This window comes from Sinohyriopsis cumingii, chromosome 15 (genome assembly GCF_028554795.1).
Source record: "Sinohyriopsis cumingii isolate HCF-2022 chromosome 15, ASM2855479v2, whole genome shotgun sequence".
NCBI classification, from domain to species: domain Eukaryota; kingdom Metazoa; phylum Mollusca; class Bivalvia; order Unionida; family Unionidae; genus Sinohyriopsis; species Sinohyriopsis cumingii.
Window position 1 is genome coordinate 48,423,994 of NC_142975.1, and position 15,444 is coordinate 48,439,437.

Consider the following 15,444-nt stretch of genomic DNA (forward strand, 5'->3'; position numbering starts at 1 on the left):
TGGCGCCACCAGTCATATCAGAAAAGGGTAGTTAACAAATTATTGGTCTAGTAGTCCATAACTACACATATCACATAATTACAATGCTCTGCAACACGTTTTGACACTATAAACCTTCTAAAGTACACACGCGCGCGCACGCACACACACACAGACATACATGCAATCGTACGTACGCTCGTGTGTATGTGTTAGATACTCCAACATCATATATAGTAAAAGTCATACATGTTATGGTTGGGTTCAGTACCGCGTGTAGAATGTAGAATTTGATTACAACTACATTTTAAATGGCGAATATGTGCTTTATTTGGATCCTCATATATCGATATTCCTTTGATGGTCATTATGTATAGGCCTCTACAAACACGTACCGCAAAACTATATTTTAAAGTAAGTGGACATATTTGGATAAGGTTATCTTAAAGGCGCGATACAGAAGACTGAATGTCGCACGCTGTCATGTCACTTAAAGCTATGTTATGTTGATGAGAGAGAGAGAGAGAGAGAGAGAGAGAGAGAGAGAGAGAGAGAGAAGAAGAAGAAGAAAAAACATTCGTACTATCCTGTATTGTGATGATTAGACCCGACGTACTCTTATCTTCACCAAGTTGCGATGAATAATTTTCGTTTGGAAGTTTCTTGGTGGTAATTAAGGTGCAGACCATTCATTAATCAGGTTTGAGTAGATTTTGGAAAAATTATATTCGTAAGAAATTTTTGAACAACAATTAATTATGTAATATGAGTAAATACAGCTCCATGACCACGTTAAGTAGTGACTATATAAGTCTCTGTTGTGGTCGTAAAATACAGCTCACTGAGCTACGACAAGGGTGTAGCTTGTTCTCGGTAGCGGAAAAACCCGAAAATTTTGGAATAAAATAATATCTAACAAACTTGTGTCTTTAAAAGATATCAGTAAAGAAAGTTTAAGATGCGAAAACCAACAAACAAAAGAGGTCAATTCACGGTCATATATTTTTGATTACAAAACATTTCCGTTCGTTTCACTGACCATGATCAATTTGTTACCAAGGTCAAGGCCACTATTCCTGCTAGTGAACGCTGCTCATCTTTTACCTCGACAACAAAATAGTGAGTAGAAGGTTTTTGAATTGTTTATTTCAGCTGTTTTCTTGTATTAAGGTTATTTATACAAATGTTATATACCTTTTATTATAAAGAACGGTGTTTTCTTGTGTGGCAAAACGTATATTAATTTGACCTTGAATAATTTCTATACCGGCCGGTGAAACGACCTTGCTCGCAGTTGGTACATTGACAAGTGATGCAGGACACGTACTTTATTTTAGCACTGTGTCATCGTTAGGGCATCTGTTCTTTTCATTTTTCTTACGTTTTATACTTGATGTGGTAGGAGTTGCACTAAAATTAGTATCGTATATAAAAATGTAATATGTAGGTCTGCATGGGAAATATATGGGACTTAATAAGCTACCATGGGCGAGTCAAGTATAAGTCATACAGGTCATATAAATGTTATAGTCCTACACGTAAGACCTTGACGCTGATATGTATGTTGTGGGCGTCAAGTTCTTACACCTAACTAACGGCGCTGTGTTGCATGTTTTTATGTCGACTAACATAGTTACGAACGTCAAATTTGCAGGAATATTTCACACAACTGACAACTAAAATAACGACTCTTTTCCACAGAGTAAAGTCATAATGTTTTAGTCAGACTTTACTTACTTTGATGTCCTTTTCTTAATAAATTAAAATTCTCACAAAAGAAATGGAATTGTTTTCAAGTTTTTTTGGCCTACATTTCAGTTAACTTAAAAGCAATGAAAGATGGAAATGCCGAAATTGGATTAAGTCGAAATATTATTCTTTAACAAAACAAATAAAAATATATTATGCCTATTGGAACTGTACGCAATGGTTCATTTCGCCTATCCCCAACATGAACTTACTTCGGCATACCTTGACTACCGTTGCATTGCAACAAATTCAAATGTATGTCAGTGGAACGTGAAAATGTGTCCATTTGCTAGTATCATATTTTCATTTTGCCAGGATAAAGACAGAACAGTAACTATATTAATTACACATAAATGAGTGGAAGAGTGTTGATATCTTCTGCCAAGTGTGTGCGATGTTCCTGAAAATTTGATTACTCATTCTGATGTCAACGCGCTATACAAGGTCATTATTTGGATAGTAAGACATAGCACTTAAACAAAACCAGCTTGTGCTATGTCTTACATTGTAGAACTAATAAATTTTACAAAACACTTAGAAATCATATATTCTTGGGAAGTTTATGACTTGGGAAGTCATGATCTGAAATCATTTCTTAGATATATTAATGTTTCAATCTGTATCAAATGAGGAAAAGAGATGGTAAAAATTCAGTTTGTATGCATGAAAATTTCAGATGAAAGCAATGAAATAGTAAATAAAGTTCAAAACACACACACACACACACACACACATATATATATATATATATATATATATATATATATATATACACACACATACATACAAACATACATACATACAACAAAATGTATTATTTGCATATCTAAATGTATGAACTTGTCACCTAGGTACATAAGCACATTTGCAGAGATGTCAAACAGAAAATGGTCATGTTTTTCTTTATTTAGGTTACTTCTTTGGGCAATAATAACGTGTACATGCACACTTGGTGTTCATCCATTCTTTATAGTTTGGAACGTGTGATAAATATAACAGTAACTTTCTTTTCTCATTCTTAGAATATCCCTGGATTATCCTAAATTGTACGTTTTAATGCTAAATTTGAATGCAGTTTAATAGTGTATAGCTGAGGAAAACTCAATTCCAAGAACCATATACTGTCAGTAATTTAATTCTGTAAACTGCTAACGCCATAAATTTTAATTTAAATGTAAATATATTTTGAAACAAATGAAGTTAATACTTGCACATTCTGTTGACATGATTGGAAATTCATTTTTCCAAGGGGCCCCAAGTGGTCTAAAGCGCTTTCCATTATGAATCACTGACATTTCACCTCTGTCTGCGTGGGTTCGAGTCGAGGATTTGGCCAACATAGGTATGTGAGAAAGTGTGCCAGTAGTTTCTCATGGATCGGTGGTTCTTTTCGGGATTTTCCTGGGTTCTACCTCCACCATTAATACTGGCCATCATTTATAGCCTATCGGTTGCTGAAAAATGGCATTAAACCCCACAACAACAACAACATCATTTTTCCAATAACATTCCTTTATAATTTACTTATTGTTCTCGTTCTCTCGTTTCCTGACATTGCGAGATATAATCTTTGATTAATACCTGGAAACTTGCATTTTTCACATAAATTTAACCGGTGTCCTACGGCTAATTTTATTACCCGGGTGATTATGAACCGATGGTACCCAGTTACCCATTGAAAGCCCTAGAAATAAGCAAGGCATGAAGAAGCAGTTTGACCAATACAGTATGGACAGATACTCAGTTCTGACCATACTGCATCAGCTTTCCAGATCGCAAAAGCATATATTGTCTTTGGTATAATGTTCGAACTGCTGACAAACTGGTTCATCAATACAAATTAGCTATTTACAAGTAAAGCTGTCAGGAGAATGTTAGCTCTGACCCATTTTAACATTTTGTTCCATTATAGAATTTTTAACATCTTACCTTGGCTTCTTTCTGTTGTAGGTCGAGCATTGTAGAAACTGTCAAACAAGAAATTGTTTATGCAAGGAAGTTTCTTTAAATTCCATGGTCTACTCATGTATGGGTGGACTTCAAGTTGCTTCCTATCAACCTCTATCCAACGAAACATCCTATTAATGTCACACATTTCACTAATGACATACAACTTTAAGGTGTGGGGAAAAATGTCACCAGATCTTTGCCTCACAGTACGAGAATACCTTCATGGGTGCTCTGAACGTCAGGTAATATTTTAAGTCTGATACATTTCTGGCTGGCTTCGTGTTCTGACCATCTCATTATCAAGGGAAGACAACTGCATCATACAGAGTTGTTCCTTCCCGGAACTTTGCACCAGGTCTGTGCCTTTTGGGGCTATTCAGTACTTGATATTTTCTTTGTCAGTTTTCCATGACCCCATTAGCATGGGGTGTACAATCAGCTGTGAAGTAATGTGGGTATACACCTTCATTCTATCAGTATTCCACTATGATGAAACACTGTGAACCAAATGAGCCATGGTGCCCTCCACTCTGCTCAAGCAGTTGAGATTATCACTAATTCCATCCATCGCCAGAGAAACTCCTTCACTCCTGGCTCCTGATTGAAAAGAACTTTGTAGCTTCAGTCCTAGAGACGGTTGCAGCAGCTGAAGAATATCCACATTGAGGACATACAGAGGGAAATCATTTGTTGTCAGTGACTAGTGTCACATCATTGAAGTCGCACCACTCTCAATGCCCATTACCCACCTTCCAATATCTTTCTCCTTTTCTCATGTCACAATTAGATAATACTATCACATGATCTCAAGGCATGAATAGGCTTCACAGAGGAAATAAAATAAATAATCTCCAACTTGCTGCCAATTCTGACAAATCCAGAAACATGCTCACTCAATAATCACAGTGGATTCTCCAGGGTTGGACATGGCTAAACTTGTCAAAGCTTGAGCTAATCACACACACACACACACACACACACACTGAAGTAGCTATCATGTGGATTGCAGTTTATGATAATCAAACAGAATGAGTGGAGCTACATGCATATACAATAAATGTAAATCTAAATTACAAGCAGTTTTGTTTTGATGGTTTGGTCATTATGATTGTACAGCTAGATTCTAAGAATTGGTTCTTGCCACTAGTCAGCCAACAATAAATATTCCGTCTCTCAGATTTTGTCTGAGACACAGACAGTACGTGCATCAAAGGTCGGCAACCTATGGCATGCATGCCACAAGGTGGCACATCAAGAGGTTTTGTGTGGCATGCGAAGGGCAGCCAAAAATCAAAATTGTAAGTGTACTCTTAATGATGGCATTGCTTATTCATTTTTTAATTAGTCTGGAAAAAAATGGCATGCTATATAAAATAGGTTGCTGACCCCTAATCTACACCAGCTATAGAAGACTATTCCTATTGCTGAAGGCAGGAATGTAGAATATAACCCCACAGGTGCTGGTCACATGGCTAAAGGGATTTATTACTTGGTGTACTCAGAGGTCTCACAGGATCAGGTACACTAATGAACAATTTAGCTCATGAAATACAAGTGACTTGCATGAGTCCAGCCTTGAACATAATTTTTCAATTCAGGACAGCTGACTGGCATATTTAGCATGCCTTTTGTTTCCACTGGAATGACATGGCCTGGCTAAGGACAGAATTGAATCTCTTTGGAAATTCCACAGTGATCTCCTATGCATATGTAGCAATAAATTGTCTCTTGATTTACCAAACTAATATTAGGAGCACTTCATCATTTTAATACAGTAATCATATACCTACTAGGTCACACAGCTAGGGTCAAGGTGCCTATGATTTCTTCCTCTCCTTCTCATAATATGATGTGATGAGGTAATGTATTTTACAGAGAAAGTAAATGTTTTAGTAAATTGTTTCTCTGATAATACTTACATGATTACATAAAAAATAATCCCTCCCACCCTTCTTTGCTCAGAGAGCATCCTTTAAGATTTTGCTGCAGATGGTACATATGGGTATAATGGCAGCCACCTGGCAAATAAAAAGGGGAAATAATCTGCTATAGTTACTGCCCTTTGTCTATTATATGGACAGAAAGACCCTGTTTTCTTTCTAGGAGTGATGGATTTGGAGAAAGGTATCCTAATGTAATGTGAATAAGTCAGGGTCTTCCATTTGGTTTAAAGTTGGAGGGTGAGTTGCCATAGTGGGCAAGGGATTACTGTTACAGAGACATCCCTCAATGGGGATAGTTAGTTTTTTTTTAAAAGTAACCAGGTGTAAAGTAAAAGTTGCCAGGTAAATAACCCAACTCCTGGCTGGTAAGGAAAGCCCTGTGAGCATAATTGGACAAACACAATTAGAAATAAAAATTGTTTTTCCTTATTGGAAGCCATTACAATTGTTCAAAATCTTTCTAATTTTTTTTTATATTGTCAAAGAACTGTTTATTACTCCAGTAATTGGAAGAGAAAAAGTTTGGATAGTTGGCAACGATGCATACTAGTAAATATGAATACCATAATCATTTTAATTTGTGTCTCATTATCCCTTTACATGTTATGCCTCTTGTAATAAATATTAAAGGGTTTGAATGTGAAGGGTTAGCAAGTTAACAATTTTGGTCAACAGATATGTCATTTTTGACAAGCCCGTGAAGCATTAAAGTTGTTCTATATCTTATTTTGTTTGGAAAAAAAACATTTAATGACTGCTTATTGTGTAGTGATCTTTTCTTAATCAGCTTTCCTGAAGCATTGTTGTATTCTCTAGCTTATATATAGATTTACTCAAATTCATATGACATACTAATCAATGAGCGATAAAGGAGCAGAGGACTATATATCTTAAACTGATGATTTGTTTTAATGATCCATGACAGCATTGTCACTGTTTATTGATCAGAAGACATTAGTAATAAGGGAATCTAACATGGTCTCTTTAGACTATAGTGATCAAAATAAAGATGGGAGTCACCATGTGCAAACATGTTTACACTCAGCAAGAGAATGAAAATAGATTTATTCTTAAATATATTCTGAACAAATAGCACATGCTTATAATGAGAACAGCACATGCTTATAATGAGAACAGAGTTGAACATTGAAATCCTTTGGCTATTTAATTATTAAAAAAGTGGGGTCCCGGGTGGTCTAAAGCGCTTTTCGTTACAGATCACTGCCATCTCACCTCTGTCTGTAGCGGTTCAAGTCTCGGATTTAGCCAATGTGGGTATGTGAGAAAGCTTGCCAGTAGCTTCTCATGGGTGAGAGGTTCTTTCCCGGGTTCTTCCTCTACCATTAAAACTGGCCACCATGTATAGCCTATCATGTGATGAAAATTGGTGTTTAACCCCACAACAACAACAATTAACAAAGTACCAGAAAAGCAAACAAACCACATACTGCAGCACTGGTATGCATAATAATTTTATGAGCATCCAACACTTGTCTTGAAAGAAACACAGAACAATGGTCAGTGGTACATATCAAAATCATATATCCTTAACAGTTTGAAACTGTTTGTCAATGAAATGTTACTTGGAATGGATATGTGGCATTGTTATTGTAGGGTTTAACACCATTTTTCAGCACATGATATGCTGTACATGGCGGCCAGTATTAATGGTGGAGGAAGAACCCAGGAAATCCCCGTAAAGAACCACCAACCTTCGAGAAGCTATTGGCAAGCTTTCTCACATAACCACATTGGTCAATTCCAGATATTTGGATGGCATTGACAGTACATTAAGAATCGTCCACATGCTTGGTCGATTCATGAGGTCACTGCTGGTGTATACATGATTGAGGTCACTGTGCAAATTTAGCATGAATAAACTAAGATTGTGCAGTTATAATACTTTAAGACAGTATGTACCTTCATAAAAACTGATTCCTATCCCAATGCCATCTACTGTATCCAAAAAGTGTTGTCGTTATTTTTGTTTCAGGTAACATGCCTTTCAAGAGTGTTAAAGCACGTCAGATCTTTGATAGCCGAGGAAATCCTACAGTTGAGGTGGATATTGAGACTGAGCTTGGTAAGACTTTTAGAATTGATCACAAGCCATGATTTAAAAAGTCTTTAAAAACCGTTTGCGTAGCCAACTGCACCTGTACCCAGATAAGTGATTGGGTCCTATGCATAGATCACACAATAAGTGGGAGCACAGGACAGCAAGGGCTAATTTTAGTCTCCTTATCCTACACAAACATGAATTTACCCTATTTTAATATTAAATGATATTGGCTCTTAAGAACTCGTTCAGGATAATAATTTGATGCCAGACTTTTAATATAAATCAAGTTGACATATAGTGCTCACAAATTCATGTATCAGTAAAGCTGTCCCTTCTCTCAGACTAATACATGTATCCATTGTAATCAAACACAAATGAACAAAAAGGTTCATGGCAAGATTTAAGCTGAAAACATGCAAAAGCCATCAGTATTTTTGCCCAGGTTAATTCCTTATGATTGTGATTTTAAGTGTCACCATAAAGCTTTTCATCTGTATTACATGACAGTGGCAGAATTCAGCTTCATGTCATTATACTAAAAAACAGTTGGTACATATTGCTTGCAGTCCTACAGTTTTCCCCACGTGTGCAAGATTTAGAATCCCAAATCACCTTGGTGTTAGGATGGGTGGGGTAAGATTAAAAATTTGGGGATCTCTGATGTATAAATGGTAAAGGAAAACACTGGGTGATAGAATACTGCATCAAGGTAACGAAAAACTGAGAAGAAAGAGGAACACAAAATTATGAACAATTGCAAGTTGTTTTCTCATGTATTTCTGCAAATTCTACAGAACAGTCCACATATTAGTTGTTATCTCTGATTTAACAAGAAATTGGTATTACCTATACCTCTATGTTACTGTAATGTTAGCATAATTCGTGTGTTGTTAACAGCTGTAGAAAATTATTCTGTCAATTAGCTTGTGTCTTAGTGTACTATGAACAATAAATTCTCCGAGTTGTCAAAATAAAGCCACCGTAGCTGCTGAATAAGTACTTAATTTGGTTCTCATGGGAGTGTTTGTGGGCATTGCAGTGATAATTTGGTTGTCATGGAAGTGTTTGTGGACATTGCTGTGACAATTTGGTTGTCATAGAAATGTTTGTGGCATTGCCATGACAATTTGGTTGTCATGGAAGTGTTTGTGGGCATTAACAGGTAAATGCCCACAAACACTTCATGACAGCCAAATTGTGATGGAAGTGTTTGTGGTTCTGACTTTTCTGTTCTACATTTGAGGCACATGTGAATGTCAAGATGTAGTTTAGAAAGATTGTTACAAATTGAAGAGATGTAATTACTTTCTCATCTAAAATTTTTTCTTTCTTCATTAGGTCGTTTTAGAGCAGCAGTCCCAAGTGGTGCCTCTACAGGGATATACGAGGCTTTGGAGCTTAGAGATAATGAAAAGAAATTATACCATGGAAAAGGTACTGACTTTGATAACATTGTATTTTCAAGATGTTTATGAGTGAAAAGTAGAGTCTGTTATCAATGTACTTACAGACTGTTTATAAGTGAAATGTACCAAGTTTGAATATGGGGTACTTACTGGTTGTTCTTGAGCAAAATGTACAGAATTTGAATGCTGTGTAATTAATTGCTATTGTGAGCAAAATGTACAGAGTTTGACAACAGTGTATTTACAATCTGATTACAAGTAAATGTGAGTAGAGTTAGACCAAGAACAGATTAACCTCATTTGTTCTACAACTGCCATATCGTGATAAGCCGATGCTTGATGGCCCACCTGGCACATATAGAAAATGTTAGCAAATATTTTATTAAAGATCTTTTTTTCTCTTTCTCGTTACAAGTCCGCTTTCTTCGTTTCAGTACTGGCATTGTCATAAAATCTACATTATATTTGGTCATAGTTTTAACCGTGCTATGATGATTGTGATTTCGTAAGTGTCTAGAAGGTATTGCAGCCAAATTAAGGTAGGTTTTTGGGTTATAACCTGATACAAACCTGACCATAAATTGTTCACAAGAAAACAGTATTTAAAAAAATGTGTTAAGAGGATTCCTGCTAAGTTTCTGGACATCAGAATGACTTGTAAATTTGTCAGACCCTGTATTGTGCAGGTTGTTCAAAATCTAAATCGTTAATCATGTGGACTGGCTAATCCCATGTCTTTACAGATGTGCTTTACTTTAGAAAAATAATATACTCCCTCGTAATTTGAAAGTGCTATGTATACCACACTGGGAGTGCTTTAAGATCAAAGTAAAGGGTAACTATTTAATTTTCCATCACATTGTCTTTTGTTTCTATTACGTCATCATTGGGTGTGTTGCAGAAAGCATGGGGATCCTATCTTTTAAGGAAAGGTTATGGGCCAGTAGTTCAAATTTTGATTTGTTCTCCTTTTCATTCTGCAACTTCAGAGCCATATGAGATTAATTGATGAAGCTTGCTCTGTGTGTCATATACCACATTGAGGGTTTTGTCTTCAAGATCATTGTGACAGATCAATATTGTAGCTTTCTTTAACATTTTCCATACACCCTTTAACTTATGAGATGTTTAAAGATAAATGAATGAACTTTGAATATGTGTATATTATCACAAGATGTGTTGCATTCTTTATTTGGGTTCCTATCTTTATGGTCAAGTGACAGATGTATGCATCATGGTTGCATTTGTTTATGCTTCACTTTTTAAATGCTATTTGAGGCTTAGGATGAACCATAATATGTTTATGTTCCTCTGTTTCATATCTCATTTATCACAGTCTGCATTTTATCTTCAATGTCAGGGTCACTGATCTACAGATTCCCCATTTCTTCATGTTTACTCTACCACCCCTTGAAATACAAACTGTAAGCTTGGCTTTGTTCCATATCTGTTTAGTATTTCCACAGCTCAGTAGGTAGGATCATAGTGTAAACCAGTGTAAACTTTCGGTGACATCACCAACACATTTGACAAATAATCTTTGAATTTACTAGGTATAATTAGATCATGTCTGGTGTAAATAACATCTCCAATATTCATTGCAGGTGTGTCTAAGGCAGTCTCCAATGTTAATGATGTGATTGCACCCAAGCTAATAGCCTCTGTAAGTATTTTCAGGAGATCGTAAACTCTTAGCATGCTGTATATAACAGGTGTAATGATTCATCAATACAGAACTGTATTCTTCCAATATGTTATAAATTTGGTAACAAAACATTATGACATGAAATCTTGCATTAATACAAAGTTGTGAAACTTTCTCAACACAAGAGCCTGTGCTATTTTAGAATCTTGTACTTATACTGAAGGATAGTAGTACAGTAATGTAGCTATAAATCATACCCTGCAAGTTATAAAATACTAGTCTGGTCACAGTTGTATGCTAACATCAGTTAATTAGTACTTAGTGGGCACACATGCCCAACTCTCAACAAAACATTGACATCATGATATCTTTGCTATACATTACCATGTTGATCAATGTACTTGTGCCAGAATATCCCTATAGCTATTTCATAACAAGCCTGATGGCATATCAGTGTATGACTTGGAGACAATATATGCTAATGAACAAGAATGGAAGAGAAGAAACCATTTAGCAAGCGGCTGTTTAATTTCTGTCATCAGCTCAAAATTAAGGTGCTGGAATAGTTTTCTTCCATCCCTGACTCATTGCAGTGTTCTGTTCTTGTGTCAGCAGTTGGATTATCAGTTCTTGACAGATTGTTTTAAATATTTAAAGGATTTTGTACTTTTAAATATTTAAAGGATTTTGTACTGTCAAATGAGGATAAGCTTTTAAATTCATAAGGAGTCTCTTTTATGTTAGGTGTGCCCATTTTTCATTAAGAACAGTATCGTGTGTGTCAGTATTCTATAGATGCTTTAGATAATTGTTTTTATTTTCATAACATTAAAACCCAGGTATTTTTCTGCCATAAGGCTCTCATCATTTTTGCACAGGTTATAGATGATATATAGCATTGAGGACTAGACATCATGAACATGTTGACCGTCCAACTTTATGCTAGTACAGTTGGATGTGGAATGCATGTTTGTAATGCCTTTTGTATATGACTTTCATGGTTATGAAAACGTGGCAGATTGAAGATCTGTGCAGCAGGGAACTCCAGTGATGCTAGTAACAACCTCTTCTTTTTTTAGGACCTGGATGAAACAAACCAAGAAGCAGTTGATAAATTCCTGAATGATCTTGATGGAACCAAGACCAAATGTAAGTGACTCCCGTATCATTATCATTCAATGTCATGTCATTTTAAAAAAATTGTAAATCAAACTACTACACCTAGCATTACCAATGAGTGACAAAGTCTTGGCAGCACATTATAAATTGAATCGCTAATTTATGTCAGTCAAACATCAGATTTATAAAGGTTCAGGAATGTGTCATTTGATGCCAGCAGCTCCTGGCATATAAGGTTGTTGTGTTGCTTAATGGTTCTGTCTACAAGCAGCTCCTGGCATATAAGGATATTCCTTGTGTTGCATAATTATGTTAGCAGAGTTTGGCATATAATGATATTGTGTTGCTTAATTGTTCTATCTATTGAACATTCATTCATTATCTCTTCTGTTTGATTTCATAATTGTATCATAAAACATGATATTTAGTCAGTAGGATCAAACAGCATTATGACATTCAGTCAGTATGTTAAAACAGCATTAAGAAATTCAGCCAGTATGATTAAACAGCATTATGACATTCATTCAGTATGATCAAATAGCATTATGACATTCAGTCAGTATGATAAAACAGCATTATGACATTCAGTCAGTATGATAAAACAGCATTGTGCCATTCAGTCAATGTAATCAAACTGCATTATGACATTCAGTCAATATAAAAAACCCAGCATTGTGGCATTTAGTCAGTATGATAAAACAGCATTGTGACATGTAGTCAGTATGATAAAACAGCATTATGACATTCATTCAGTATGATCAAATAGCATTATGACATTCAGTCAATATGATAAAACAGCATTATGACATTCAGTCTGTATAATCAAATAGCATTATGACATTCAGTCAGTATGATAAAACAGCATTATGACATTCAGTCAGTATGATAAAACAGCATTGTGCCATTCAGTCAATGTAATCAAACTGCATTATGACATTCAGTCAATATAAAAAAACCAGCATTGTGGCATTTAGTCAGTATGATAAAACAGCATTGTGACATGTAGTCAGTATGATAAAACAGCAATTTGGCATTCAGTCCATGTGATCAAACAGCATTGACATTCAGTCAGTATGATAAAACAGCATTATGACATTCAGTCAGTATGATGAAACAGCATTGTGACATTCAGTCAGTAAAATAAAACAGCAATTTGGCATTCAGTCCATGTGATCAATCAGCATTATGACATTCAGTCAGTATGATAAAAAAGCATTATGACATGCAGTCATTATGATAAAAAAGCATTATGTGATAAAAAAGCATTATGACATGCAGTCAGTATGATAAAAAAGCATTATGACATGCAGTCAGTATGATAAAAAGCATTATGACATGCAGTCAGTATGATAAAAAAGCATTATGACATGCAGTCAGTATGATCAAACAGCATTATGACATTCATTCAGTATGATAAAACAGCATTATGACATGCAGTCAGTATATGATAAAAAAGCATTATGACATGCAGTCAGTATGATCAAACAGCATTATGACATTCATTCAGTATGATAAAACAGCATTATGACATTCTGTCAGTATGATAAAACAGCATTATGACATTCAGTCGGTATAAAAAACAAGCATTATGACATTCAGTCAGTGTGATCAAACAGCATTATCACATCCAGTCAGTATCATAAAACAGCATTATGACAGTCAGTATGATAAAACAGCATTGACATTCAGTCAGTATGATAAAACAGCATTATGACATTCAGTCAGTATCATAAAACAGCATTATGACATTCAGCCAGTATGATTAAACAGCATTATGACATTCAGCCAGTATGATTAAACAGCATTATGACACTCAATCATTATTTTTAAAAAACAGCATTATGACATTCATGATCATAATTTTGTCTACTGTTGTAGTTGATGTCTAGTAATCATCTTTTTTGTTTTTGTAGCTAAGCTGGGTGCTAATGCCATCTTGGGTGTTTCCCTAGCAGCCTGTAAGGCTGGAGCTGCCAAGAAGGTAATTGAACATATTTAGTAATTCCTCTCTTTGTGATCGTTTCCAGACTCGAAGCACACCTCAGTTACAGCCATGTTCTATTATTCCTGCTTATTATATATAAGAACTAAATGATCCTCTGAAATAAAACCATTCCTTTCCTAATCATGAGTTTGAGAACCACTTTTTCTCCATCATTTTTGTTGAAGGCTTTACTGGGTATTTTAAATGTAAAGCTTGTTTCATTGATTCACACCATAAATTTTTTTGAAAAAAGCAACAATGAACAACTATTATTCTTTGGGAAAAAGGAAACTTTTCTAATCCAGTAATTAAAGTAGTATTAAAAAATGCAATTTGTGAAAATCTACAAAAACTGATACAGACAAAAATGATTGAATTCAGTATATGCTGTTCCATTTTTGCCTATTCAAAAAGAAGGATAAACTCTGAAGCACTTCAATGCAGTTTTAAATCTCTTTATTTTAATTTGTCACTCACTTAACCCTTTCAGCACTAGGTAACTTTTGGGAGCATAGAGTCCTCAACACTAAGTAACTTCAGAGTTGTAAAGCAAAATGACTTGTAGATTTTGAAATAACATAACTTTGCCAATTTTAAAGATATCTGGCTGGATTAGGTGTCAAAATCAAGGTTACAAATCAAATTTTATGACTAATTGACTAAAATGTGCATATCTATTACAACTGTTAAAATACAGGTACAAACAGGTAACACAACAGGTAAATATAAGTAATTATCTATTTACTTCTAAGAAAATTTATAAAGTTCCCAAAACTTGTTCAATTGACCCTAGATGTACTCATGAATAATTCCAGTAGCAACATAAGTCTTTCCTTCAGGTATATGACAGGTAGAAATTAAAATTCCATAAATGCCTTGATTTCATCCAAGGTGAGATCTGTCTACACACCTCACCTCTGGCACGTTTGATTGTTGCATTCATATTCGTCAGACGGACAGTGTTTCCAAAAACTTCATCTGAATAGAATATTTGAAAATATTCCAAAGCTTTCCTGGAGCCGTCTAACACTCGGGTGGGCCCAACTCTCTCAGAAAACTGAAATAAATCTTTTTGGTTTTCCAACTTCGACCAAACAAAACCACGTGGAGCGTACACTTCCTCTGGTTCAAAACCTTCAAAGTCCTCTTCATCTTCATCACTGTCACCCACAAGTGCATTAAATTGCCTCACCAGCCACCTTGTCTCATTTTCATCCAACTTTACTGGGTCGAAATCCTCTGATAATTCTAAATCTGACACTTCACTCTCATCTGATCTTTCTTTGAACTCCGCCATTTTGGATAAAAATTTCACCATTCAGAAGAGTCGTTAAAAGTGCCTACTTTGTTCAATATTTCTAGTTGTGTATAAGCTAAACTCACAAGATAATCCAAATATAATATCTACATTACAAGTAGGAAGTTATTAGAGGTATCCCAAAATTTGTATAGACTGGTACTATAACATTAGAGAAGAACACTGTCCCAGACCAGTAAAGCAGTCCATAGTGTTGGGGGACTTGTTTCCCCTAGACCGGTAAACCGGTCCATAGTGTTGACAGGGTTAAATATCAGGGGCCCAGAGTGGTCTAAAGTGCTTACCATTA

At 35.4% G+C, this 15,444-nt stretch overlaps 1 protein-coding gene across 1 annotated transcript in view; it reads left to right on the top strand.

Annotated features, from left to right (window-relative positions):
• Positions 1-945: 945 nt before the first annotated feature.
• The window catches only part of LOC149781762 (enolase-like), a 32,985-nt gene continuing 18,486 nt past the window's right edge, over positions 946-15,444 (top strand). Inside the window, exons 1-6 of the mRNA XM_089935895.1 lie at positions 946-1,098; positions 7,615-7,704; positions 9,022-9,117; positions 10,694-10,752; positions 11,814-11,883; positions 13,767-13,834. Of these exons, the coding sequence (XP_089792021.1) occupies positions 1,020-1,098; positions 7,615-7,704; positions 9,022-9,117; positions 10,694-10,752; positions 11,814-11,883; positions 13,767-13,834 (462 nt within the window). The 5' untranslated portion in view covers positions 946-1,019. The remainder of the gene's footprint in view (positions 1,099-7,614; positions 7,705-9,021; positions 9,118-10,693; positions 10,753-11,813; positions 11,884-13,766; positions 13,835-15,444) is intronic.